At 32.6% G+C, this 27010-nt stretch overlaps 1 protein-coding gene and 1 long non-coding RNA gene across 3 annotated transcripts; both read left to right on the forward strand.

The window, feature by feature from the left end:
- Nucleotides 1-811: 811 nt before the first annotated feature.
- On the forward strand, nt 812-13363 carry LOC120250704 (26S proteasome non-ATPase regulatory subunit 4 homolog). 2 transcript variants are annotated; one of them, XM_039259538.1, is made up of 11 exons: nt 812-904; nt 991-1104; nt 1259-1364; nt 6671-6785; nt 6875-7084; nt 7181-7493; nt 10278-10404; nt 11973-12079; nt 12191-12259; nt 12909-12990; nt 13085-13363. In XM_039259538.1, the coding sequence occupies exons 1-10, from the start codon at nt 893-895 to the stop codon at nt 12957-12959; spliced, it is 1224 nt and encodes a 407-aa protein (XP_039115472.1). In that variant the 5' UTR covers nt 812-892; the 3' UTR covers nt 12960-12990; nt 13085-13363. The 2 variants fall into 2 exon arrangements, with proteins under 2 accessions (XP_039115472.1, XP_039115473.1); XM_039259539.1 differs by lacking the exon at nt 812-904 and having other exon boundaries at nt 1210-1364.
- Nucleotides 13364-15006: 1643 nt separating this feature from the next.
- On the forward strand, nt 15007-19798 carry LOC120283701. Its single transcript, XR_005543318.1, has 2 exons — nt 15007-15202; nt 19548-19798. It is a non-coding gene; the product is annotated as an uncharacterized LOC120283701 (long non-coding RNA).
- The last annotated feature ends 7212 nt before the right edge of the window (nt 19799-27010 follow it).

Here is a 27010-nt window from a genome sequence, read left to right on the forward strand (position 1 = left end):
TGTTGTGGCATAATTCCTTAGGTGCCATTTGGTTCGTGGTAATGACATATTACCACATAACAAGATTACCATAGTAATATGAGTAGGAATGTTATATCGTTGGAAATATTGCGGTAATTTGATATAACCATGTTTGGTTAGGAACTTTTATTACCGGGAATAGTTCATTGCCGTGTTTGGTTGTAATGGTAATCAATTTACTAAAATATAAAAAAATTATAAGATTACCACGGTAATCCAAGATAGACCAAATTTGTTGGTAATAGGATTACCAATTTTTTTTAATAATATTTATAAGTTGATAATGTGATATTACTATCCAGATTACCACTAATGCAATGCCAAACATGGTAATATTTTCAGATTACCACGAAATACGTGATAATCTTTTTATATTACTGCGAACCAAATGACCCTTTAAGGACAATGAATACATGTACAAAGCCTAGCAAGATTTTTCTCAACATGTATCCATCACCCAAAGTAATGATTCCCCCAAGAAAGATAACCATTACTGTAATCCAAACACAAGCTTATTGGTGCTTCTAAAGTTTCTAATTTTTGAAAAAAAATTCCAAAATCAAATAAATATTATTATTTTTTTTAGATTTATTTTTGAGAAATCTCATTTGATAAGCTACTTATCCAATTTGACCTGAAGCAAAGGCAACACTAGGAATATTTTTTATTGATAAATATATTGTAAAACTTTTTATCTAATTATATTAATTTGAAATATCATCAAAGTAGGGACGTGCGTACAAATAACTGCTAAAAGAGGGTGTTGAATACAAAAGTCCTTCCTGTTTTCCTGAAATGCTATTATTGTTCCGAACGATCCCAAATATCCCATAGTCACGCTTCGTCTTGCTCCCGCCTGCGGTTTGTCAACATGGTGCTGGAGGTCCGCTTCAATCCCTTCAAACCCTAATCCTTTGATTCCTCGCTTATATTCTGTGATTTTGATTGATATTCTTGGTGTTATCGCAGGCAACTGTGATTTGTATCGATAATTCGGAATGGATGAGGAACGGGGATTACTCGCCCAGCCGGCTCCAGGCCCAGGCCGATGCTGTTAATATCATCTGTGGAGCTAAGACTCAGGTACGAAATTACTGTTTTCCTTGATTGATTTGTGAAAATTTAGGGTTTGGTGATGTTTTTGCTGTGATGTGTTGGATTTGTCTTGTATTTGGGTTTTGGTTGTAGTCTTGTAGGTTTTGATTCTGAATGGGAATGAGGACTGGTTGTTTTGCAGTCGAATCCAGAGAATACTGTCGGAGTGCTGACAATGGCCGGGAAGGGTGTGCGAGTTCTTGTCACTCCAACCAGTGATCTGGGAAAGATCTTAGCTTCCATGCATGGTAGGATTTTATTTTGCTCTTAAAAAATTTAGTATTTACATTTTCAAAATTTTCCTAATTCTTTATGAAAGTCTGCATTTTTTTGCCCCCCCCGCCCTCTGGATTTGATGTTTTGTTGCGGTTGTCTTCCTGAAGATGGTTAAACCTTGAGATTGTATAACTCGGTCAATAGATATGATCTTCTGAGATGTGTTGGTTTGGTCCCCCTTCCTTTTGTTTTGTTTTGTTTTGTTTTTTTTTGTCTGGATTTGATGTTTTGTTGCGGTTGTCTTCCTGAAGATGGTTAAACCTTGAGATTGTATAACTCGGTCGGTCAATAGATATGATCTTCTGAGATGTGTTGGTTTGGTCGCTCCTAGGTAATGATTGAATGCATCACCTCAACGAATCAACTTTACTTTTTACATTCAAGTTGGGTGATGCATAACTAAATTAGAATTAGAATTGAGCTTTACTGTAGCATAGCCAGGGCTTGGATAACTTTTGCATTGCTGAATAACTGGATTATCTGTGCCAATGATGTGTTTTCAGCCTTGTAGCCAAAACAATCCATGGCCCTTATGTAGTCAGTCTCATTATTTTGATTAGTCCGTACACCATTTTTTAAAAGTTTTAATTTTTACAAATACAACCAATATATGTTATTTAGGGTTTAGGGTAAAAATTTATTTGTGAATGTGGACTCTTGGTTCAGTTGATGTATTTTTTTTTTAGTGTAAGTGTTAGACTTTGTTTTCAAGATTGATGTCCTATAAAGGTGTCATGAACTTCCTGTTATCTTTTTTGTCATGTTGTTGGTTATCTTTAGCTAGGGTCAGGGTCTTGGCTGTTGATTATTGACTTCGTCAGCAATGAGAATTTTTATCGTATCACAATTTTACTTGATATTTTCCTTTTGATGTTTTCTTGCGGTTATCTTCTTGAAGATGGTTAAACCTTAAGATTGTATAACTCGGTCAATAGATATGATCTTCTGAGATGTGTTGGTTTGGTTGCTCCTAAAATTTATTTGTGAATGCGGACGCTTGGTTCAGTTGATGTATTTTTGTTTTTAGTGTAAGTGTTAGACTTTGTTTTCAAGATTGATGTCCTATAAAGGTGTCATGAACTTCCTGTTATCTTTTTTGTCATGTTATTTGTTATCTTTAGCTAGGGTCATGGTCTTGCCTGTTGATTATTGACTTCGTCAGCAATGAGAATTTTTACCAGATCACAATTTTACTTGATATTTTCCTTTTAGATTTAAACAAAAATCTGTTTAAAGGAATAAGTTTCTGAAATGCAACATTTATGAATCGCGCTTAGTCAAGGTATATTAGAGAATATTGCAAGCACCCAAGACTTCCCCAGAATGCTGTAATTTGAATTACCTTGTGACTTAAACTACATACCTAGTGAAAATGCTGCATATCCTATTACATTGTGTATACTTACTTTTCTATTAATGAAATATTGAGAAAGAAATTTTTTGTGGGTACAATATAATCAAATTAAAGAAAATTGTGGCAGTGCAATTCTATTGGAAGCTTTTAGTGCTATGGTTATTTGAGTTTTGCTAGAGAGCCATATTGCCCTGGTTGACTAAATCTTCTTGGTGGCAGCACATAAGTAGTGGTATAAAAGCATCGCTGAAGGAGGTTGAACTGCTTTTATTAGGGTCAATCTATTACTGATTGATGGTTATGTGTACTTTTGTTCTTAAGATGACTAAAATGAGAATTTGAGTGGTTTTATTATTGTAGGTGTTCTAACCTCCTGTATGTATTGCACTAACAATCCTGTGCTCAAAATGGATATAGAAATTTGGATGGATTTATTATTTCCAAATTCTGCATTGTAAAGGTTGAATCTAAATTTATTTTTGTTAAGCTGCATGAACGATTGGTTTGATTTGCAATACCTATGGCTTATTTTCCATTTTTTCTGAAATTCAATTTCGATTATGATGTTCTGAGAAGAGCCAAAGAACCAATGGCATGGCTATTTTTATATTCTTATCCTGCATATAATGACCACTAGACATCAAGTGAACTTTACTCATTTTATGCTCATTATGTACCGTACTGTTGACTCTGAGCGGAAGCTAAGGCCGCCATGTCTTGTTTCTCTGCCGTGGAATATTACCCTTTGTGAAATCAAAGGATATTCTTTTCCCATAGAAACATTGGTTTTTGGTCATGATCCTTAGATAATAATATCAATTCCTGTAGTATTTATGTTCTGATGATGGACAAAAACTAGAAAGACAGAAAGAAAATCAAGGTCATCTCATCTGTTGGCAATTTCTCATACCTCTCTAAGTGTTTGTGTTATTGTTTTCTTTAGTGGTTTAATTTCTCCTAAGAATTTGAAATTTTGTTGGGACAGCATTTAATGCTAAGATGGACAAGAATTTGAGATGGCATTAGTAGTGGATGTTTGTGTTTTTATGTGCCCTTTCAATTTAAGGTTTTCTTCAGTTCCATAGATGAAGTTTTTAATAATTATGGATTTTATTTTTTCTTTTGTTGTTGAGGAAAATTTCAAATATATGATAGAATATACTCTTTTAATCATAAAAATTATTATTTTTATTCAATCCTCCTTCTCCTGCTTGCATGTGCTTGTATAAAAGACACTGTTATTATATGTCAAGAAAGATGCACATGGCCATTATATGTTTCACATTGAAAGTTCTATTAGCTAATTATCAATTTCTTTAGAGTAGATAGACTACTTTCTCATACAATATGGTTGCTTTGAGTTACATCATTTATTCAGGGCGTTATATAAGATGGGAATATTAATTTATGACGAATCATTAATTTCTTATAGCCCAATTCAGTCATAAATTGATTGTACCAGTGTACAGATGGTTCCATACTTGGAGTGCTCATCAATGGGATAATTCATCAAACTTTTTGTGATTCTATGAAATAGGCCAATATAATTTTCTGAATTAATTAAGATCACTATATAAATCAATAGTCATGCCCTAAAAATCTTTTTTAAATGGGAAAGTATTGGAAATTGTGCATGTGAGAAGAACTGAAGATGACTAATTCTCATGAAAGATTGTAGAAAGTGGTAAGCTGCTTATTATCATCTTTTAAATTTGTCGGCTTAAAAAATATTACAAAAAAATCGAAGAAGATAGTAAGCAGCTTAGCTCTTTCTTCTAAAAGTAATTGGTTTACACAGTAATCCAATTGGGTATCTTCTGTCCTGATTTTTTCTTTTTAATTTATAACAATTATAGATGAAATCCTCAGCAGGCATATGTTCCTAGTTTCTTTTAGGACCAACTTGGGGCTTATCTAAAATTTCATTTGTATACTATTGTTTTCACTGGTTCATTTTTTTGGTGGGTCTTCTTGATCTTTTTCATATTGTCTCACCAACTTGTGAATTAGTTAAATCACAACCATTTCTCCATCAATTAGATTTTGATTAACTTTTTTGCCATAAAGCTTCACTGCTTATAGTATTAGTGAGTGAAGCAATATACAGTGTCGTGCAAGTAACCAAAGATAAGCCTGAAAATTTGAATAAAATTGGTCTTCAGTTCAAGTTGTCCAAAACCATTGGTTTTTCTTTCATTTGAGACTTTTGTCAAATTGAACTATAGTTGACTTGGTATTAGATTTTTAGCTTAAGGGATAGTGTAGTTAGAATCGTACGATTCATATCATTTTTCATCCGTATCGGTTCGAATCTTATAAAAGAATCCAAATTGATCTAGAATCGTCCCGAATCGGTTGAATCGATATGAATTGAGAAGATTAACGATTCCTAGTTAATACAAGTTTTGAATTAAAAAAAAAAAAAAAATCAGCTATTATTTAATTAATCTTTAAATTTGTTATCAAAAAACAAATTCAAAGATTAATTAAAAGATAGTGCTTTCTTTTAAAATTTTAATATCAAATTAATTTGTTATCTTAAAAATCTTATTAAGGAAAGAAATATTTTTTATCATTTTATTAATTTTTAAATCTGAACAATTTTTGAAATAACTAACATTTTTTTTTAAATATATATAGGTTTGCTTAATGTTTGAAAATGTCTTCCAAGCTTAAAACAGGATCCCAAACTAAGAAAATGTCTTCCAAACTATTTTATGTTTAATGCATGACTTAGTATTTATTTTTTTATTTTTTGATAAATCATGTTATATATATATATATATATGATTTTGAAATGTTGAACCGAATCTTATGATTCGATTCATGATTCTCGATTCGCAAATTTAGAATTTTGATTCACGATTCGAATCTCGATTTGGCTACCTTGTTAAGGGAACCTAATAGACCTGAGCTAATTTAAAATTGAATGGATGTATAAAATCAAAAGTTCTAATCACATGTCAGGTTGAACTAACATTTTCATGTTCTTCCCCAAGATTTATTTGAGGAGAATTCTCTATCTTATTCAGTAAAAGCCCTGCTCTTGTGAATTTTCTTTTGAAAGTTCCTTTCATTACTTTTTTTTTCTCTTTCACATAGAGAAACATCTAATGTTCTTTTCATGTTGGTTTTTAATTAATTGTTATAGCTTATGGAAAATTATCCATCGCCTTAACTTCCTTCAATCCACTTACTTCTTCCCATGGCCTCAAATTTCACTGTCTTCCTTTTCCATCTAACTAAATTTAAATTCTCTTTCCTATCAAAGTATTGCAGCTCGTCATATTATAATATATGTACTATCGCAGAGTTCTGATTTAATTTTGATGTGGCAGTCATGTAACTTACGAAAAAATTTAGATAATCTATTGCATAGTTGTCTTTAAAAGTAAATTTTGTTGGTGATCTATGTGTTAATTTGATTGTTTAACTCAACCTTTGCCAAGGAACTTGTATGCATTTATCTGTGACTTCAGTGACACAGTAATAAATTTTAAAAACTTACTGATAGCCTGAACAGATTTTTTGTAATTTACCCAATGTATTTTGGTGTCGTAATTTCTTTCTTGTAAATTGACCATAGTTGTTGGTCTTCTCTCTATAAAAATAACATAGTCATGATGGGGGTTTCTCAAAAGGATCTGAAAAGGAAGCAGTCATACAGCTTGGAGTTATCCGCAATAAACTAATATGGGAGGGTGTTATAACCAAAAACCCAGTTTAGGTTAATATAGCTGGACTTCATTTCTCTCAAATTAACTTAATTGTACTTGAACTAACCTGTAGTAAATTCAGCTTGGATTTTCAACCATTCCGACTTGTTTTCTGACTTTGAAAATGTAATGATTATAGTATTCACTTTTAAATTTTTTTGTTGGTTCTTTCTCAAATTTATAATGTGACGCTTTATTCTGTATGCAGGGTTAGAAATTGGTGGTGAGATGAACTTGACTGCGGGAATCCAGGTTGCTCAATTGGCACTTAAGCATCGCCAAAATAAACAACAGCAACAACGGATCATAGTTTTTGCTGGAAGGTAATGTTTATAGGGATTTTACTTATCTTATTAGCACATATTGTTACTTATTTATTTGCAATTTTATTTGCATTTTCTCAATGTACTAGTCCAATCAAATACGATAAGAAGGCGTTAGAGGTGATCGGGAAAAAGTTAAAAAAGAACAATGTCACTCTTGATATTGTTGATTTTGGAGAATCTGATGATAGCAAACCTGAAAAGTTGGAGGCTCTTCTTGCTGCAGCAAACAATAATGATAGCAGTCACATAGTTCATGTTCCTCCTGGTCCCAATGCTCTTTCAGACGTACTTCTAAGGCAAGTTTGAGTTATCGGTCTAAAATACATGCCATCTATATGTATTTCAATTGTGTGATTTACATTCAAATGCTCATTATTTTTTAACATTTGCAGCACACCTGTAATTTCTGGAGATGGGAATAGTGGAAGTGGCTTTGCTGCTGCTGCAGCTGCTGCATCTGCAGTTGGTACAAATGCCTTTGACTTTGGAGTGGATCCTAACCTAGATCCTGAACTTGCTCTTGCACTTAGAGTTTCAATGGAAGAGGAAAGGGCGAGGCAGGAAGCCGCTGCTAAAAAGGCTGCGGAGGACGCTGATAACCAAGAGAAAGGCAATGAGTCAGCATCGAGCTCTCAGGATGCATCTATGGCTGAAGCAGTTAGCAATTCAACAATTGCAGCTGATCACAAAATGCATGACCAAACGGTCTGTTTTCTCTCACTTATCTTATTTCCCTGAGATTGTCACTTTTTATATCTACTCTTTTGGATTAGCACATGACTTTTATTTAGTCTTTTATTGTTTTGTTATTAAATTGGGCTAAACCCAATCTAGGATTTGGTGGAATTTATGTACCAACTTGATAGAACTAAATTCTTGATTATAGCTCTTTCTCAAAATTTATGTTTCAGTGAAGATTGTAGTGTTGATGGCTATCAGCCACCTTTTTTACATGTTCAAAAACTTAACGTCATTTATCACACATGAAGGCATGTTGATGAGTGTCATACTAGTTTTACACCTATATAGGATCAAGAATGTTAACGCTATGCAGATCACTCTTTTAATCCATTTTAGGTTAACATCACCACTCACTGTTCCTCACGGATGAGATGGCTCTTGTTTTAACACTAATTTTATGATAATTTAGATTCAAGCATGTGACCATCAACCATTTGATCACCTTCTTGAACCAAGTAAGGAGTCATTTATCTTACAATGACCATTTACCTATTCAAACATATGGAATGCCATCTATTATCAAGTATAGTGAAGATTTAATGCAAGCCCTTTGTTACATATTCTGGGATTTACCCACTTAATGATACCCTGCCAATGATTCTTCCTGAAACATGTAATAGTAATGGTTGTTATGAGTATCTTAATCATAACAATGATAATGACAACTACAATTACAATAACAATATTAGTAATAATCATAGATTCATAGAAAATGTAGAAATTCAACCTGTCCTTTCATGATCTTGAACCTGATTAATTTGGGCATGGTATTTGAGTTTGAATTTCTTAGAAGTTTGTTATTGGATTTCCTAAGGTCTCTAGCTCTGTGTATTAGTGTATGCTTTGAGCTCTTTAAACCACAACTTTCTATATAGAAGGGGAAGGTATATTAGATTAACTGATTTGAAATTATAACAATTTATTTTGAGGAAAAATCTCCATCCCTTACTCTTTCAGGTTTTTGGTAAACTGAACCTAACATGTGAATTTGAACAACTTATATTAAGTCTATGAAAAGTTAAATTGATTTAGAAGAAAATTCTCCATCCTTTACTCTTTCAGGTTTTGGTAAATCGAATCTAATATACTAATTTCAACAACTTATTCTAAATCTACGAAATGTTAGACATAAGTCAAAAGAAAATAAGTTTAAAAGGAAGATACTTCTCTGAATAAGATCGTGAATAATTCAATAGAGTTTTGGGGGCTTTTTATAATTTCCAAAATCTTATCTCTATTCTCCACTAGGTTTTTTCAACGTTATTTTATTTTATTTTATTTTTTAAAGGTTTGAGCTAGTGTTTAATAGGCTTTAGAGGGGCCACAGATTCAATATGCTTCCTATCCACTTTCAGAGATACTTTAAGAGTTATCTGAACAATATATCTAATTTTGTCGAGTGTACTAGCAGGGAGTGAAGGTTAGAATAGCCATTTTGTTGATCCCACACAGATTTCTTGTTTGTGGCCCTTGATCTGATAAGATACTCCTGCTCAGCAATAATTTGAGAGTATAAATAAGGCTATTTGGATTTCTGTGGGGCATACAAAATAAGCTGATATAAGGGGTTGCATAAGTAACATGCAACTTTCTTGAGATGGCAATTTAGTTTGTATTTTTGTGGTGTCTCTGTATATATGTCAACCTATAACTTGAAGAACCAAAACTTAGGTTACAAGAACATCTTGTTTACCTTCTGGAAATAGGTTTTACTAATGGTTAGGAATCTCCTTTGAATTAGCACTCTTTTCGTAGTCTTAGATCTGCAAATTTTTTATTAAAAGTTTTTCTTGGGTCAACCTATGTTGTTTGCAGCTCTTCAAGGGATTGATTTTGACGTAGTGTATTTTTTTAAATCTATTGTGGCAGCGAAGATTATAGTGAATTTACTTGTTTAAGGTAGAAACTTTTCTGATTCATACCTTAGGGAAGGATGTGTGCTTTTTAGTTTAAATAAAAGGAAGCTCTCATTATGTAGGTTCAAGTTGGATGCTCTTAATCTTCCTAGACCTGGTGTTGCTACTGTGTGCTGCTGCCATGTTACTGGTTTCTGTACTGTCTTTTTTAATAGAAGAATGAAACAGATCATCAGGCTTGTTTAGATGCCTCTGTTTTAGCATGGTTCTCCTCCAGACTATGTGGCCTATGTTTCAACTTCTAATAGCTTATTTGACAGTCATGTTCAACTTCCAATAGCTTATCTGATAGTCATGTTTAACTTCTAAGAAACTTCACATGCCATAATAGAATCGAAGGTGTGCATTGATCTTTCATATAATAGAAAATGGAATAATTGAGGTATGGAGCCTGATTCAGAACTTAAGATTCACATGTTTGGATCCTACAAGAGGTAATAATACATCAGGGAAGCCTCTTTAGAAGTTCAGTAGTTCTTAAATTTTAGTCTGTATTAGAAATTAATGGCATTTATCATTTTGATCCTTTGCCGATAAAGATGTACTATATTAGGAGTAGATTGCCATTTGGTGGTTCCAACTCCCCAAGCAGTGAAAATTCTAATTTGCTTTTATGGACATGTGATATTGAATTTGACTCATCTATGAAATTCCCCCATCTACATTATTTTAATCACCTGTAATACAGGAAGGACTTCAAACAATTTTTGTTTTCTAATCATTTTATGTATATTAGTGCTGGATTTGATGTTTCTTTTTTATTTAATTAAGATGAATCTAAGACTTCTACAGAAATTATTAATTTGTCAATTTCTTTTACATACAATAATAGGAAGATGAGGCTGCATTGCTAGAGCAAGCACTTGCGATGTCTATGGATGATGCTAAGTCTTGTGGTTCAATTATGCCAGATACTGATATGTCAGATGCTGCTACGGATGATCCAGAGTTGTCTGCTGGTTAGTATTTACTTTTTTTTTTTTTTAATGTTCTCTCTATTGCCAATGTTATTATGCCTTTATATCATCAGTTGTCACTAAGTTTTGTGTTTGTAGGTTTAATATGGGGGAAACTGAATTTTGTAATTAGATAGCTATACCAAAATTTAATTAAATGGTTTTCTTCTAGCAATGCTGGGTATAATGGATCATAATGGAACAAATTTTAAATTTATAGCAAAAGAAATGATTTTGATGTTTCAATTTAGTTGGTAAGATCAGAATTTCTAGTGTTCAGTATGGAGAGATTCACTAGGTTATGCTTTTCCATCAATCTTGAGCTCATACTTGGGCTTCTCATTGCACCAACATGTAATTGAAATTTTAGTGTTATGATACATTAATTCTTCCGAAAATAGTGATTTATTGATAATCTAAAAGGTCAAGCTCAATTAATTATACCATATAAGGTGGTATCTGATATTACATATGGCATAAAATCGATATTATTAATTTTGCAATTTAGCTGGGAAACCAATTTGGATTTGATTATATGGAAAGATCTAAGATGTGTTTCTGTTCCACTTATTGTGTAATTAATTTATTTTTTTGTCTTCCTGAATAAAATTGATTATTGTTTTAATTGATTTTATTCTTTCCTTCGTATATGTGTCCTTGTTGTGGTTATTATTTTTATATTTATCTTTTTATTATTATTATTATTTTTGGTGGTGGTGGTCCTTGTAATGCCTAACTTGAATCTGTTTCTCAAATCATGCTCAGTAGTATGCTTCAAACTATGACAATGAAGTGAAATTTCAAGCACTTAGGAATTTGGTGTTATTTATTAATAACAAAATTGATGTTGTTGGACCTTTTCCTTAAGTCCTAAATTGATAAACCATCTGCTGTCAAAGAGGACATTGTATGTAAAAGTAAAGCAAGCAAAATGCTGTGGTGGAAAGATTAATCATCTTCATCTATCAAAGTCTCTTGACTTTTATGAAGCTTTTATATCGGTAATCATATCATGACTCTTAATTATTACTGTGCTGGATCAATCTTTACCATATGGGTGCATCACTTCTCATTAGGATGCTTTTCCTTGAGTTTATGCACAAAACTCTGTTATAGGCCATTTTCCTGTGGTAACACAGCCAATTGGAAGATGCCATAAAATTCTTACCTGCATTTATAGGGATCAACACATTTATTTTAACCTGGAGATAAAACGACATAAAAGAAACAATCTATTGTTTTACATAAACTGATGTTTGCAAATGCTAAAAGGTTGAATGATGTTAAACATCACACTATCACAGTAGAATGGTCTCGAGGAATCCATTTGCTATCACAGTAGTTAGTGGTCCACAGAAGAGAGCATAATACTAATAATGATGTGATTTCTGACCAGTTCAGTAGTGTATGTTGGTCAAATCACAAATGCGCCCTCATATAGAGAATTGCATACCTTCCTTTTAATGATTAAATATTATATATATATACATATTGTCTTTGCAAATTCTACCTTGTATGGTTATGGATATCTCGGTCGGTTAACAGTGCTGCATTTTATTTGCTCCATGCAGCCCTTCAATTGTCTTTGTCAAAGGGTGATGTAGAAGACATGCCGACTCAGACTGAGATGAGCAAGGTGCTAGAGGACCAATCATTTGTTTCATCCATTCTTAACTCGGTATATTACATACCTCAGCTTATGAATATGTTTAGTGCCAGCTCGGCTTTTTAGTTCTTTTGAATTATAGTTTAGTATTTGTACATCTGATGACCATTATACCCCGTACAGCTCCCTGGTGTCGATCCTAATGACCCTTCGATGAAGGATTTGTTGGCATCTTTGCAAGGTCAATCAGAGGTTGGTGTTTTTGTTACATTTTTGTTATATTGGTGGCATCTTCCCTATCATTTATGCAAAGTCCATAGATTAGGATCATGTTCAATCCTTTTTTAAGCTTCACAAGTTGGTCTTATCAGGGTCTTGTAGCTTCTTTTTTTTTAATCTTTTTTTTAAGAAAAAAAAAATCAAGATTAAAGATTATGTGCCCTTCAAAAATTTGGTTCACTATCTTTTTTTTGGCCCGCTATGGTAGAGTGATATAACTCTGGCTAGGATGTCCTATCATAATATCCACGACCATTCACTAGATTTTGTTGGTTCTTGCTTATATTTCTTTTCTTTCTCTATTAAACTTATTTTTCTCTTATAGTCCACTTTTTAACATTATACTTTTCTGTGTCTCTCGTAAGTCATAAGAGTTCATTTCATAATTATTTTGAAGTTAATCTTTTTAAGATCCAAAACCACAAATAAACCTTATTATAAGTGTGAGTGTATTTTTAACATGGGACACAGTAGTATATATAAATTAATATTATTCTTTTGATGAGGATTACTTTACTTCTAGTTAAGGAGTGCTCAATGATGAAACTGTTGTATTCTACTTGAGGTGAAGCTTTCATGCAATGTCATTATAATTATCTTGTAATATTTATTGTATGTCTAGCCACAACAAAAGCAAAATGAAGATAAGACCGAAAATGACGGTGACAAGTAAATGTTTTCAAGATTGCTCACGAAGATGAAAAGTAAGTTTTGACAGTTGGTTTGGAGATATTAACAGAATTACCATCGATGTTAGTTTTAATTCTGAAACACTATTTATTCACAAACTTGTTCCAGCTTCATTCCGAAGGGTGAGGATATGTCAAGATGGATGATAACCAAGACTACTCTTGTTGTCAAGTAAGGGTATGAGTTCTTGGAAAGTTATAAACACAAGCATCCCTTTAAATTTAATGACTTTTCCATACCATAATTCTGTTCTGGCTGAACCCTGTTTCTCTCAGATGGTCAAGCTTTCATTGAACATTTTGTTTTCTAATGGAGTTTGTGCACATAATTCAGTTTCTACTTTTCATCGTTGGCTCTAATATTTGCTAAATGGATTTTTATTTTCAACTTTCTGTTCCTTTGAACGAACATTGATGCATAAATTTAATTAATTATTGCCATGATATCAATTTTTGTTGAATGTTATTTCCTTCAAGTTATTACATGCCTGTGTTGCTAAGTCTATAAATGAATGGAAACAACCTCAGGTTTAGCTGTGATTGAATAGTCCAACTCTTAATTATTTTATGTGTGTGTGTCTGTTTATTTATAAATAAAAAAAAAAGAAACAACTGTGTTGTATATCCCTCTAGAAAATGAATTTTTCACGGCTGGTGTTTGTTGACTCTAGTTATTAAAATGACATGTTTTGTGATTTTTTTTTTATATTCTTTATTATGTCTAAAACTGGTACTAGATGAGTGTTATCTTTGTTATCACTATCTTAACTATTTTATTTATTTTCATAATTCTGTCTAAATGCCTAAAATCTACAATTGGCCACAAAAGATTTTTGGGAGTTATATGTGACTTTTAAAATTGTAAGGGTGAATTTTAATAAAGAGTTATGTTATTTGGTTATTTCATATTTGAAAGTATTATTTTATTGTGCAAGTAACTGTGACGTGTGCTTAAGATATTCTAGAAATAATCCAATGTTTGCATATGTCATACAGAATAAAAAAACCCTATTTTCTATGAACAATCAAAGCAGATTATAAAGTGGGTTCTATAAAATTGAAAATTTTTCGCTATAAATGGTAGTCATCTAAATGATTTCAAGGATATGCTGTTGTTTTCTCAAAAAAGAATTAATGAAAAAAAATTTGAAGACCATTCATAGTATATCATCACTTTCTTTTTGTCTCAACCATCAATGTTATATATATGATGTGGCTTTACTTACAAGTAAAGGCTTGAACTTATTCAGAAGAATGTTTGCCCAATCCATGTTGAGTGGAATACATATATATATATATATATTTGCCCAATCCATGTTGAGTAGAATACATAAATATTATTTCATTAACATTTATCTATTTGTTATAAGCAACAAAGCATAAGAGAAAGTAACATTTCTTGGAACTGATATTGTGAGATAAAGATTTGGCAAAATACTCTCTTCTAGACTTAAAACAAAGAAAACAGCAGTTGCATTAAATTGCTAAATATGCACTACAAAATTTAATAATGTTCAGATTATATGATGAATTGAAACAATTTAAAGATTTTGTAATAATGCTAATTTAATTTGAAAGTCTGAAATAATGAAAATTCTCTCACATACCTTTTTGTCTGATATAAGGGAAAAACATTGGATGAGGATGGCTGCCACATATAATAAGCTTATAACTTGGTGACAAAGATAGTTTCCTTCTCTTGGAAAAGTAATAGATAGTAATAATATATCTTTTAAATGATTGACAATGAGAGGTGCCACCTCTAAAATTATTTTCTTCTGTAAGCAAAGTTTTTGTGTTTATTTATAAGATTTACAAAATTTTTTAATCCATTTCTCATCTAACAAAAGTCAAAATATAAGGACACAGTTAGAAATGAGGAATTCATGAATACTTTGGGAAAATTTTATTTATTTATTTATTTATTTTTTATAAAAATAAATAAGCCACAAAACCTCATCCAATGAGTTGAGAGAGATTCAATGATAGGTTGAGATTCTCTTTTAGATAAGAACAAACCACACCTCATAAGAATAACATATTCTCACTAATCCAATGCATGGAAGGCCAATAAAATTATTGAGTAAGGCTCTTATAAGTTTGCAATGTGCCCGAATGCCCAATGAATGGAGAGTTATGGAATTCCTACAAAAATTAATAGCTTAATGATGTGAGACTTGGGAGGTTTTACTACCAGTTCTTATAACATATCAGCCCTCCACTCCAGGTATAGGGAATCTATGGATTTTTAATAGTTATCTTGCCTTTTTGCATATACAGCTGCTGAATTTTGCTCGCTTGGTTTGTAAATGATTTCATAATTGTACCCAAACAATTTTGTGACCCACTTTTATTGCTTTGACATAAGCATATGTTGCTCAACAAAAGATTTAAGGCTTCGTTAGTCTATTTGGATAAAGGATTTTCTACCCATGAGGTAAGTTTGTATTGTATGGACAATTGCAAGCATCTCTCAAGCATATGTGGACCACGATTTCTTGGACGGCCCCAAGGTTCAGTTCATGAAGACAATTGGCTTGCCTTCTTGAGTTTGAGTTGTACCAATCCCCTATCCAGAAGCATTTGTTTCAACAAAGAAAGGAATAATGAAATTTGGCATAACAAATGTTGGGATTTGTAGTCATGACCTGCTTGAGGTCCTTAAAAGCTACTCCAACTTCATCGCTCCATCTGAATTGTCCGTTTTTTAATAAATTGGTAAGTTGATAGGGAAGGATTCTGTAGTGGCGTACAAACTCCATGTAATAACCTATTAGGCCTAAAAAATCACACAACTCAAAAATGTTAGTAGGTCTTGGCCATTCTAATACATCTTTAATTTTATATTGGTCTTACTTTACTTCTTGAGTAACGATATAGCCCAAGTACTCCAATTCACGAGGACTGAAAGCACATTTGCTAAGTTTGGCGAAGAACTTGTGTTGTTGTAAGACATCCAAAGCTTTACCAACATTTTCAAGATGAATCGTCCAACTGGGGCTATAAATCATTATATCACCAAGATAAATATAAGGAGGCAAGAGGGAAAAATGGTGTTTATTATGACTTGAAAGGTAATTGAGTGTTGTATAAGCCAAAAGACATAACAAAGTATTCATCAAGGATGGTAATTAAACCCAGACCCAATGGGTGCCCATAAAAAGAAAATACCCTTGATGGGTGGGGTAAATACCTGCAAAATTGTATGGGCACTACACCAATTTATGGCTTTAGAGATAAAAAGTTGAGCCGGTTTTAGAAAACCGGCTCAAATGGTTGGTTTGAAAAATTATCACCCATTTTTTAGATCCGGTTTACAACAACCACCTCTCTTAGTGTTAAAATATAAAAAATAAAAAATAAAAATCACCTTTTCTTTATCGGCTGATTTCCATCAACGCGTCATCAACGGCCTCGTGCAAGAGGGTGCTCAATGCCGGCGTCGAAGGCGAAGGCTGGTTGAAGGCATCGCCGGCATCCAACACAAGGCATTCTACAGCGCTCTGGTTTGCACCATCGATCTCTCCTAATCCTTCTTTTCCCTCTATCCAAAACCCTAATTCTTCAACGGTGTTGATGGATCCTGAGTTTCTCTTTTCAAGGATTCGAATAATTTGAAGGATGCGCTCAAGTTCTCCGCCCATATGCTCTCAAACCTCTGAACCTTTCGGCTTTTTCCTTTCTAGGATTTAAATGATTTGATTAATGCTCCATGATCCTACTTACACCATGATCAATGACTAAATTTTTTTTAGGTATGGAAAATGCATATCTTATCATAATTATGACTTTATATTGTTTTCTTTGAATGCAACTTTATTTGGTTCTTTCACAAAGTTCAATTATCTGACAAACAATATATGCAGAAAAATTGGATCTAGCTTTAATTAATTTACTATCCTAAGTCATTTGGATTAATTCATAATAGTGATCCTTTGAATGTAAACATGGTATTTAACAATGAGTAGTATATTGGCAATTATATGCTTAGCCAAAAAGTTCAACGAATGGCTTTCCTCAATAAAATTAATGGCTAGGGGCATGTGGTTGATTTGGGAGAAACAACTATTGCAGTATATTGTTTGAAATTATTGTTGACAGTTAGTGTAAATGGATCCATTGTTTGTTGAATATAAAGTTAGAGCAAAACTTAAATCTCCAAAGTGTCCTCTATTGCCTATGAATGTTATATGCTAAGGTGCTCAGATACCATTCTCATGTAAAATGTATATCAGTTGAGATCAAACATTGATATGTGGGCATTGATAGACTATTGAAATAAAGTCAACAACCTTTGTATGTATAATCACACCATGTGACATTTAATTATATTGGGGTTGAAGTAGATAATGTTTGTTGGATGACATTCTATTCAAACATGTATTAAGAATTCTATCATTATTTAATGAGGTAATGTTCAATATAAAGCAACATTTTATGGCTACAATAATGCATAGCTCCATTAGTTGCAAATAAGAAGCTACCTTTCTAGATCCCTCTTTTCCTAAGTGTAGTATTTGGCGAAAGGTTTCTAAATTACAAAAATGCATGTTGTATTCATAATCTCATGTGATTATAAGAGTGGTATTTAGCATAATTTGGCAAGATTTCTTTTTAAGTCCCTTAGCATCTTAGGGATGCTTCAAATTGGAGCTTTTTTCCTTCTGAAGATAACTCTTTTCTGAATTTTCTTTTCAAAAGTTTTTTTTTAGACGTGAAGCAAGGGACATTCTTGGGTTACAAAATGATACAGTATGCAATATGTTTAGGATAAGATATGTAGCCCATATACTCAACATAGTTTAGTAAGAGATATATATCTGGAGAACTGGGAGATGACTGAAAATTTCTTTTCTTCCCAACAAGTTTCTACACTTGTAACATTGTAATTACAATTTCAAAAAATCTTTGATTTTTTATACTTTAGTTCAACCAAGCCAAGCAGCTCACTAGAGAACTAACTCATCATAAAGCTAAAATCCTCAACTCTCTCCTTATAGCTCCAAAACTATGCAATAGATTGGAATGCAATGTGAAGTGTATCTTTTTATAATTACCGATGACATTAGGGAAAAAACCGCATACTGAGTTACTTCTATCTTGCCATGTGATATCCGGCAAGTGTGTTAAGGGCTAGTGTCTGATATTAAAGTTTGCTATCCCCAATGCATGCATTTTACAAGTCTCAATTGGCGAAAGTACGAGTTTTATCTTTTGAAACAGCTCTTACAGATGTGCGGAGTGAGGTTAGAGCTTCTGGTGCATTTTATTTTATTGGCATTTAATTGAGAAGTATTGGGGATCTCTATACATTTTCATTTTCTCTTAATCATTAAACACTTGGTCAATTTCTATTAGAATAGCATCCAGTTATAAGTTGCACGTCAAACTCAGTAATGAAGTTTTAACATTTTTGGTAATACTTGGCCAAAATATTGGCCAAGTAATTAGTTGATCATGGTTTTTTAGCCAATATGTAGCTAGTTTAGTTAATTAAGATGCCATTTTGATACAATGCTTTTGCAATTTGTACAAATTGCATGTCATAGACTTCTAAGTTTTCTTTGAAATGGTTGCATTTCTTTGGTGGGTAGAATGTCCATGTGTCAAGAGGTCTAATGTGGATAGCATAAGCTAAAAACTAATGTACATCAAGAAAAAGTTTGCTCTAGTGATCATTTGTTATATTGAATTGGGTGTTTGAGGTTAGATTTATTCTATAAAGATCTTTTATGTAAGGATATGAATATGATCCATTTGCAACCAATAGTTGAATAGTAAAATACTTGATCATATGTGGAGTTCGAGGATGAACTTCATGAAGAGCATGATAAATTAGACACGGGCAATTCATCATGATAGGATGGTGTGGAAGAAAGAGAAAGTAATTGAGGCCCCAAGGATGTGAGAATGATTCATTTCACAAATTTCAAGGTAATCCTATGGTTGGAGGTAGCTTTCTTTAATTGATCTAACCCTATCCGTAGTTTGATTTTTGAGTGGCAATGCTATGATTTTGGACAAGGTTTACTTGAGAATTATGTTGAATGCAAATGTTCATGTTTTAGGCTATTTCGTTTAATTCTCTTTAGTTGGTCAAGCCTGATGATGGGTACTCATCATTTGTAGAGAACTCACATCTAATTGATATACAAAAAACCTTAGTTGCTGATAAGATATGAGGCTGAGTTTCTGGTCTTCATTGATAGAGAACTCTCCTCGAATTGTATAAGCCAGCTGTTTGCTCATGTTTCTTGTATATAACAAACAAGATTTGGTTAATGTAGAATGTAAACATTTTTTAAGGTCAATATTAAAATTAATTTTTAAAGTTAATGAAGAAGAACTTGGGGTTCTATATTTGTGATTTTGATATTTAGCTTGGAATGTGATTGTTTTAGTTATGCTGAATTGTTAGTTCATTTAGGAGTAGTGGTTTAGGAGAAGGGTGGGCAAAGGGCATGGTAATTAGAATCATTAAAAAAAATTTTACTCTGCAGCAAATTCAATAAAAATTTTCTCAGTAAATTAATGATATGACATGGGTTAATTTGGTATATGTTGTTTTGCAGGAGTGTGGCATTTTGATGAAATGCTTCTCCATGAAGAAGAAGAAGAAGAAAAAGAAGCTGTTGCATGACATGGGTTTGTTTGTATGAGTGTCGAATGTCAATGTTTTGTTTCCTACTGTACTTTGTAGACAGTTTCTAGTAAGGGCTTGGACAAAGTTTCTACAATAATTTTGATCCTGATATTGAATGTAAATTCTTTGCCAGCATGCAGAAGTTATGGTATTAGTTTCTTAATTAATATTGTTTCTTCATTTTGGTGTTGAACCGGCAAACTGATTTCTCTAGTGCATATTGTTTTGAGCCACTCATAATCACCACAGGATATATATAAATTTATTGTTGGCCTTCAAAACCTTTTTTTTTTTTCTTTTTTGCAAAACATATTAATTTTAATATTGACTTTCTAAAAAGTAAAAATGTTTAGTTTGTGAGGCCAAACATCTCTAAAAATTAATATGAGAATTTTAAAAAATATTAGTTTTTGAGGAGGTTATAACACTACAAGAAACTTGACTAATGTCTACGGTAAACATTTGTAGGGAAATATATTAAAATCGTAGGTAAAACTTATCATCTACGAAAAAAAATTGTAGAGCCAAACGTAGAGAACGCCCCGTAGGTAATAGTATTTAGGTATGATTTCCAGTTTTCGTAGCCCAAACTTGGAACCTTTCTCTACGTTATTTTCGTAGAGAAATGTAAATGAAATTTGTGGCTAAATTTAAAAAATCATGGAGGGAAAAGATTATTTGCTATGAATAAAATTGTAGGCAATGGTTTCCTTAATTCTCTATGAAATTTAGTTACAAAAAATTTCGTTGAGAATAGTGGATTTGTCTTGTTCCATTATGCTTTCTCTACGATAATTTTCTTAGAGAATTGTGGGATTTGTCTACGATTTTCATATTCGTAGTGATTTTATCTTGTTTTATCATTTAGCTACAATTATTTTTGCAATCAATGTTTAACAAATTGTAGGCAATGGTTTAAATTTTCACTGCAATATTAATATAAAATCGTGCTAATAATTCATTGTTAATATAAATATTGAATTCAAAGGTATTCAAAAGTAACATGTTCAATATAACCATTTGGTCTACAATCATTCCAAAAACTAAGTTACTATCCAAATACAAAAGCATCAAAAGACCAAAGTATCAATGCTAACTTGTCTCTACCACTTGTACCATAAAAGAAATCCATGCAAATTTGTGTCCCACTCCTTTGTTAATACTTTTCCTGCAATAAATTATAAAATAAAATTACTATATATATCACATATAATATTTCATAAAAAAAAACTTAAATTTTTATTTAAGAGGTACTCTTAGAATAAGTTTGTTATCCAAGCAAAAAGAAGTAAATACCAAAGATATCAAACATGAGAAAATTACAACAACCATATAGTGATTAAACTTGGTAATCACCTTGTTTATCTCCACTGCACAATAAATGAAAAATATCAAATAAAAACTTTTATTAAGTTGCATCATAATGTGTTAAACATAATCATATAATACCTTTGACTATTTTCTTCATGCTCATTATATTTTTCTCCTAATATCTGCCTTAAACATTTTTTCATGCTTTGTCAATTGAGCTCGATTAGTTTTATTTTCAAGAACTTCAGCTTCATATTTCTCTTTCCACATATTTTTTTTCTTCTTCAAGATCTTTAATGATCTTAGCATGTCCACATCTTGAAGCATTTGGCTTTGGACCATAACCTAATCCTTTAATATACCCAGATCGAGTGCCAAGATCCTCATCACAACTTTTGTCAACGTCAACATTCTGTTTCTCATCTATAGCTTTCTTAACATTTGCTGCATTGCACACTAAGTTCACAAAAAAAAAATATACATCAAACTTTCAATAATATAAATAAAAATCTATATAGATATCATAATTAACTCACGTAGTTTGCTTTTGCTTCTAAAGATGTCCATCCTTTTCCTTTCTTATAGTGAGTGCTTTTATACAATTCAATCCTATTACATTCATGTTGTTCCCCACTTTCATCATCCTTCTTCATCTATGTCATGGGAAAAAACAAAACTGACTATATATAAACTCCATTTATAAGATTGAAAGTTAACTTTAGATCTTACAAGTTCATGACGAACAACAACAGAGGATTTGGATCCTTGATTATGGGGTGTTTTCATGTATGATCTGCTTACTTTTGCTTTTTTTGCCCTTTACTGTAAAAGAAAAGTTCAATAGATTCTTGAAATCAAGTAATATAAAAACACATTACTGATAATGATTAACAAAATATATGTATGTACCTTAGTTTTATCATTATCCCAATAATCACACAAATCCTCCCAATTCACTTGAGTAATAAACTCATTAGTTTTTTTCTTCCTTGCATCCTCATAATTAGAAAAACTCAAATAGTACTTCTTTAAATATTGACGATGATCTCTAATTCTATTTTTCAATATAGCAACTACACAATTAGCTATCCTTGGATTTGTCTCGATGTCAATAACATCCAAATTCATCTAAAAATAAATTACTAAATCAACAATACATAAACTACATATCTTATTTAATATAAACCATTCTTACCCTAAGATGCTCAAATGATGGTTTTATGTGTTCCTTCCAGTCAAGTTTCTTGAACGATCGTGGACAAGGTAAATAAGTCCGAGCAATAACACCCAACTCATTTGATAGCTTTGCCGATTGAACCCGGTCAAATGGTCTACCTTGATCTATATCAATATAAATAGGAAGCTTATTTTTTGTTATTTTCACCAACTTTTACAAATCATATCTTCGTGTCACACCTCTGCAATTTTTCTTTGTTGCACTAGAAGCTACAAAAAAAAATTCAAAATCTATAAATAATGCAATATATAAAACAAAAAAAAAACTCATATAGTATAAACATCCAATGCAGTAAAGATGACTACAATAAACACAAAGTATACATTTTAACTATGTTTATTTAGTTAATATTAAAAGCATTCACAAAATAAACAAATGTAAGTAAATCATTTCCAACTTACATCCAAAAAATTGAATTTCTGTCCGAAAGTTTTCTATGTCATCTTGACAAAACCAATATTCCATAAGTTGAAGAAAACAATAAATAAAAAATAATTCAATGTTAGCAATGTGAATAAATTTTTAATTGCTATGGTGTATAAATACACAATTCATTATTAAAGGCTAACTTACAAAATATGGGTAGCCATATAAAGCAAAATTTGTAGGGACATTTTGGACAAATAAATATATGTAGTAGAGAACAAAGATGCCACAATCCACACCATTTCTTTGTTGTGGAACCTATCATAGTAACATTGTTAAAAGTTGTGCCATTATATTAAATAATGCAATTCTATATATAAAGATATGTGGCAGAAAATGGTCACATTGGGAACAAGAAGAGGAATCTTGGATATAGCCGCTTTATTCTCATCTCTTGCCTCAGTTCAACAAATGTCCAATACAAATCTGATATAAAAATATATATAAATATGTGTAAATTGACAAATAAACTTAGTTGAATAATGAAATAAAGCAATGACATATAAAAACATAATTTAAGGTTATTCAATAAATTTGGCTTGTGTCTATAAACAAACTAAACAATATTAATTCATTATGTAAGTTTTAAGGATAATAGTAAGCCCTCAAGATACTCGTCACAAAAAAAAAAGAACAAAAAAGAACCCTTATTTATCTAAAGGAAAAGAAAGGTGGAAAACAAGTGCATACCTTCTTATATCTGGCTCCAGCCTTTTTGGATTTGCTTAATGAAGTGAATCTAATAGTAACTGATAAGTGCTTGTGCGATATGAATGCGAAGCGTTCATTCCTTATGTTGAGCATTACTTTTCTCAGGTTTTTACATTAATATGTGTGTTTTTATGTTACTTTTACGCAGGTAGGGCTGTGAGGCTAAGTATGAAGGAAATAGGCCAATGTGGATCATAAGGCACCTATTTTGGAGGAGATCTTGCTAAGGTTCAAACGCGAAGACATAGGACAAGTGTGAGATGCTAGAGTGTGTGCCAACCTCCTAGCATTCGAGTGAGCACTTTCATTTGGAGGGGCACAAAGGCAGTCACACTCGAGCATTCCGTCTTATGCATACAAGAACAAGAACCCCACCAACATATATATCATTGAAGAAGCAAGTGATTCACGACGTGAACGTGTGCCCGTTTGCGTTACCCCGATGAAAGTATGGAATCGGGAAGTTATTCATGGCGAAAACTGTAGCAGAGTACTGTAGCAATTACTGTAGCAGCACTGTTCACAACCGGCCGAGAAATCAGAGAAACAGAGAATCCACACGGCGTGTGTGGAAATTATCCACGCCCGTGTGGAAATTCCGCACGGGCGCGTGTACCGTCCACGCCCGTGGAGTTGCCCGATTCCAGCCCTATTTAAAGCCGGTTCAGCCCCGATTTTTGGTATTTTTTTCTCCATCTTTTCCTCAACTTGCAAGAGGGCTTCGGCTAGGGTTTCGAGGGGTATTGGCCAAGGTTTTGGAGAGGTTCTACGGCTCCGACATCGTGATTCCATTAGGAAGAAGGTCGGTAGGGGAGCTTCGATCGAGGCGTATCCTATACCGGATGAAGGAATCCTTGGACGACGAGTAGAGGACTTTCCACAAGACCATCGACATGACTATCGAGGGGGTTTCTTTATGGATTCATTGCTTTTACATTCTATTTCTTTGATTGTACTTAGCTCCATGGAGAGCTAAACCCCCTAGTGGGTACTTGGGTGATTCTGAAGCCTAGGATGTATTCGTTTCTTTGAACTTCTTTATTATGCTTTCAATAAATTGATGTTTATTGTGAGTTCCAACCTTGAATGCTTGATTGTATGAACATTTCCCCTAGAGTGACACTAGGGTTGAGAGTTCTTGTTGGTAACCTTGTGAGTGAGTGACAAACCACGAGCGTTAGACAAAGCTAGGTTGGAGAGGGTTGAGAGGGTGAGTCGAGAGGTACAGGAGCGTCCCCTTTCCCCTCTGACGTGATAGATTCTACCTCCGTTCCTTGAGTTCTTTGCGGCCATAATAGAGTGAATGGTCTAAGGGATGAACCTCCGCTGGGGCCTAGTTGCGCGTGCAATGGAGTGAAGCGTTGAGGTGATCTTAGTATTTAGGGCTTAATTGTGGCTAGGGACCTTCCGCCTGGACCAAAGAGTTAGGTCTAAATTTAGGAAGAGATTTATCACTTGGAATCCCTAGAGCTCATTGCAACTCTATGCGAGTGCGAGGTGTTGAGATTGTTCGATTTCTCCTCCGGGACATGTATAGAGTTAGACATAGTTGACCTTAGATTTGGGACTATGTGTGTAAGGATTTCCATGACTCACCATTGCATTGATTAGGAAGCATAATAGAGAGTTCTTGCACTTGAAGCGATTATCCTAGGTGAAGCATCATCCGAGTACCCCATCTTTATCGATTGCCTTGCCTCCTCCTTACTTTTACTCTCTTACTTGTTGTTTTTAATTTCTGAGAATTGAATCAATTCCACACTTATCATTGTTGATACTCCACATAGCTAAGAATCGAATTAAGTGTCTTTACTCCCTACTCCATGTGGATTCGACCCCGCTCATCCGGGATTATTACTTCGACAAACCCGTGCACTTGCGGGATATAAGCAAGGGGACCTTGTCAGTAACATGAAAGGCTTCTCAATATTTGGTTGCATATTTTCACAAAAGTTGCAAAGGATAAGAAGGCTCCAGTGTCCCCTTTCATTAAAAAAAACACATTAAATGAATTAAGGCACACCAAGTGGAAAAAAAAGAATTTTTATATGGAATAGAGTTCACCAACAAACAATGGGAATGAACACATTTTTTTTAAGTATCTTCTTCATTTTGATCCACTTGAGAACCTTGTCCTTTGTCACCTTGCTCTTGTACATAGAAAACCATAAAGAATCAAGACATATAGAAGACCTCCTCTTTTCTTCTAATAAATTTTTCCATAGATGCCTACATTAATTAAAAAAAAGACATATTACCAAATAACAATTAAAACCATTTATAGCTATATTAGTATAAATAGCTCAAAACAATATAACTTACTCAAAGTAAAATTTAAACTTATCAGTATCTATCATGCTCTCGTCATTTGAATACATTAATGTTCTACTACTCTGAATCCTTTGTGAATGCCTCTTCTTACACTGATGAAAGTTCTTTGTGATTGAAGTCTCCTCACGCACTATCTCATTCATTGTCCTTGGTACTCTATTCCATGTTTCAAACATAGAAGTAGCATATTTGTGTGAGCAACCATGCACATAAAAAATCAGCCATAATCAACAAAAACAAACACATACACAATTATAAGCAAACCCAAAAAATAATAAAACTGAAATATTTGACTAATGTTAGTGGTGGCTTACATCAATAGAGCAGATCATACCACAAACAATAAGATAGAGTTAAAACTACATTTATTTTATTTACTACTGCAATTTGTGTTTTTTTACAAAGAAAAAATAACATAATATACAAATAAAACATTTGCATTTATTTATCCTCAAGGAAGCTTAATTCCAATAAAAAATCACAAAGAGCCTATGAACATAGCATTAGCACATGCTACAATTTGATTGGATGGAAACATGTACTTGAAAATTATCTCACTTCAATTTTCAATAGATATATGTATATCAACAGTAACATAGAGAAAAAAAGGGATGAAAGAAAACTTTCTTCTTTTAACAACATAGGTTTCTTTTAACTTTTGTCATTCTCTATAGATAGGAGATTGAGGAAAAGGAATGAAAAATGAAAAAATCATGTCATTTTCTATTAATCAATCATATCATTTCCAACCTTTTTTTAACTTTTTTTTTTTTTAATTTCGTGTGGTTTCTTTCCATCACTCCCAACACAACCTTCTTTGGAGCTTTCTACCCATTAATCTAATTTTCTTATTTCTAAATCACTGGATTTAATATTACTCATGATTAACATAACATAAAATCATAGTCAATGCATTGTGGCTAATAAAATAAAATAAAATAAAAAATGAGTTATTTGTCTCCAAAGATGATTACTGTCATTCATCATACTTAACAACATATAGCCTGCTAGAATCGACAATTCTTATTGTTCACTGTGATCAAATCCCTGTAAGATGGCATTACATAAAGTACAAACACTAAAAGCAAGAGTGTGTATTAATCAATAATGTAGAAGATATGTCCTATTTCAATATCATAATCCAAACATTATGTAACTATTTAGAGCATTGATGCATGCTTGTTTAATATGAAATTTATAGTTAAGCACCAGGTTTATTTTGGTAATATCAAATTTCTCATACAAGATATAAACTTTATTTGGTTGACTTAACCAATGTATTACGCCATTAATCATATACTTAAAAGATCAATAAGAGAAGAATATGATTAGACGAATTGGATATAACTAAATGAAAACAAAAATCCAGTGTTCTA

The sequence above is a fragment of the Dioscorea cayenensis genome, chromosome 19 (genome assembly GCF_009730915.1).
Source record: "Dioscorea cayenensis subsp. rotundata cultivar TDr96_F1 chromosome 19, TDr96_F1_v2_PseudoChromosome.rev07_lg8_w22 25.fasta, whole genome shotgun sequence".
Classification (NCBI taxonomy): Eukaryota; Viridiplantae; Streptophyta; class Magnoliopsida; order Dioscoreales; family Dioscoreaceae; genus Dioscorea; species Dioscorea cayenensis.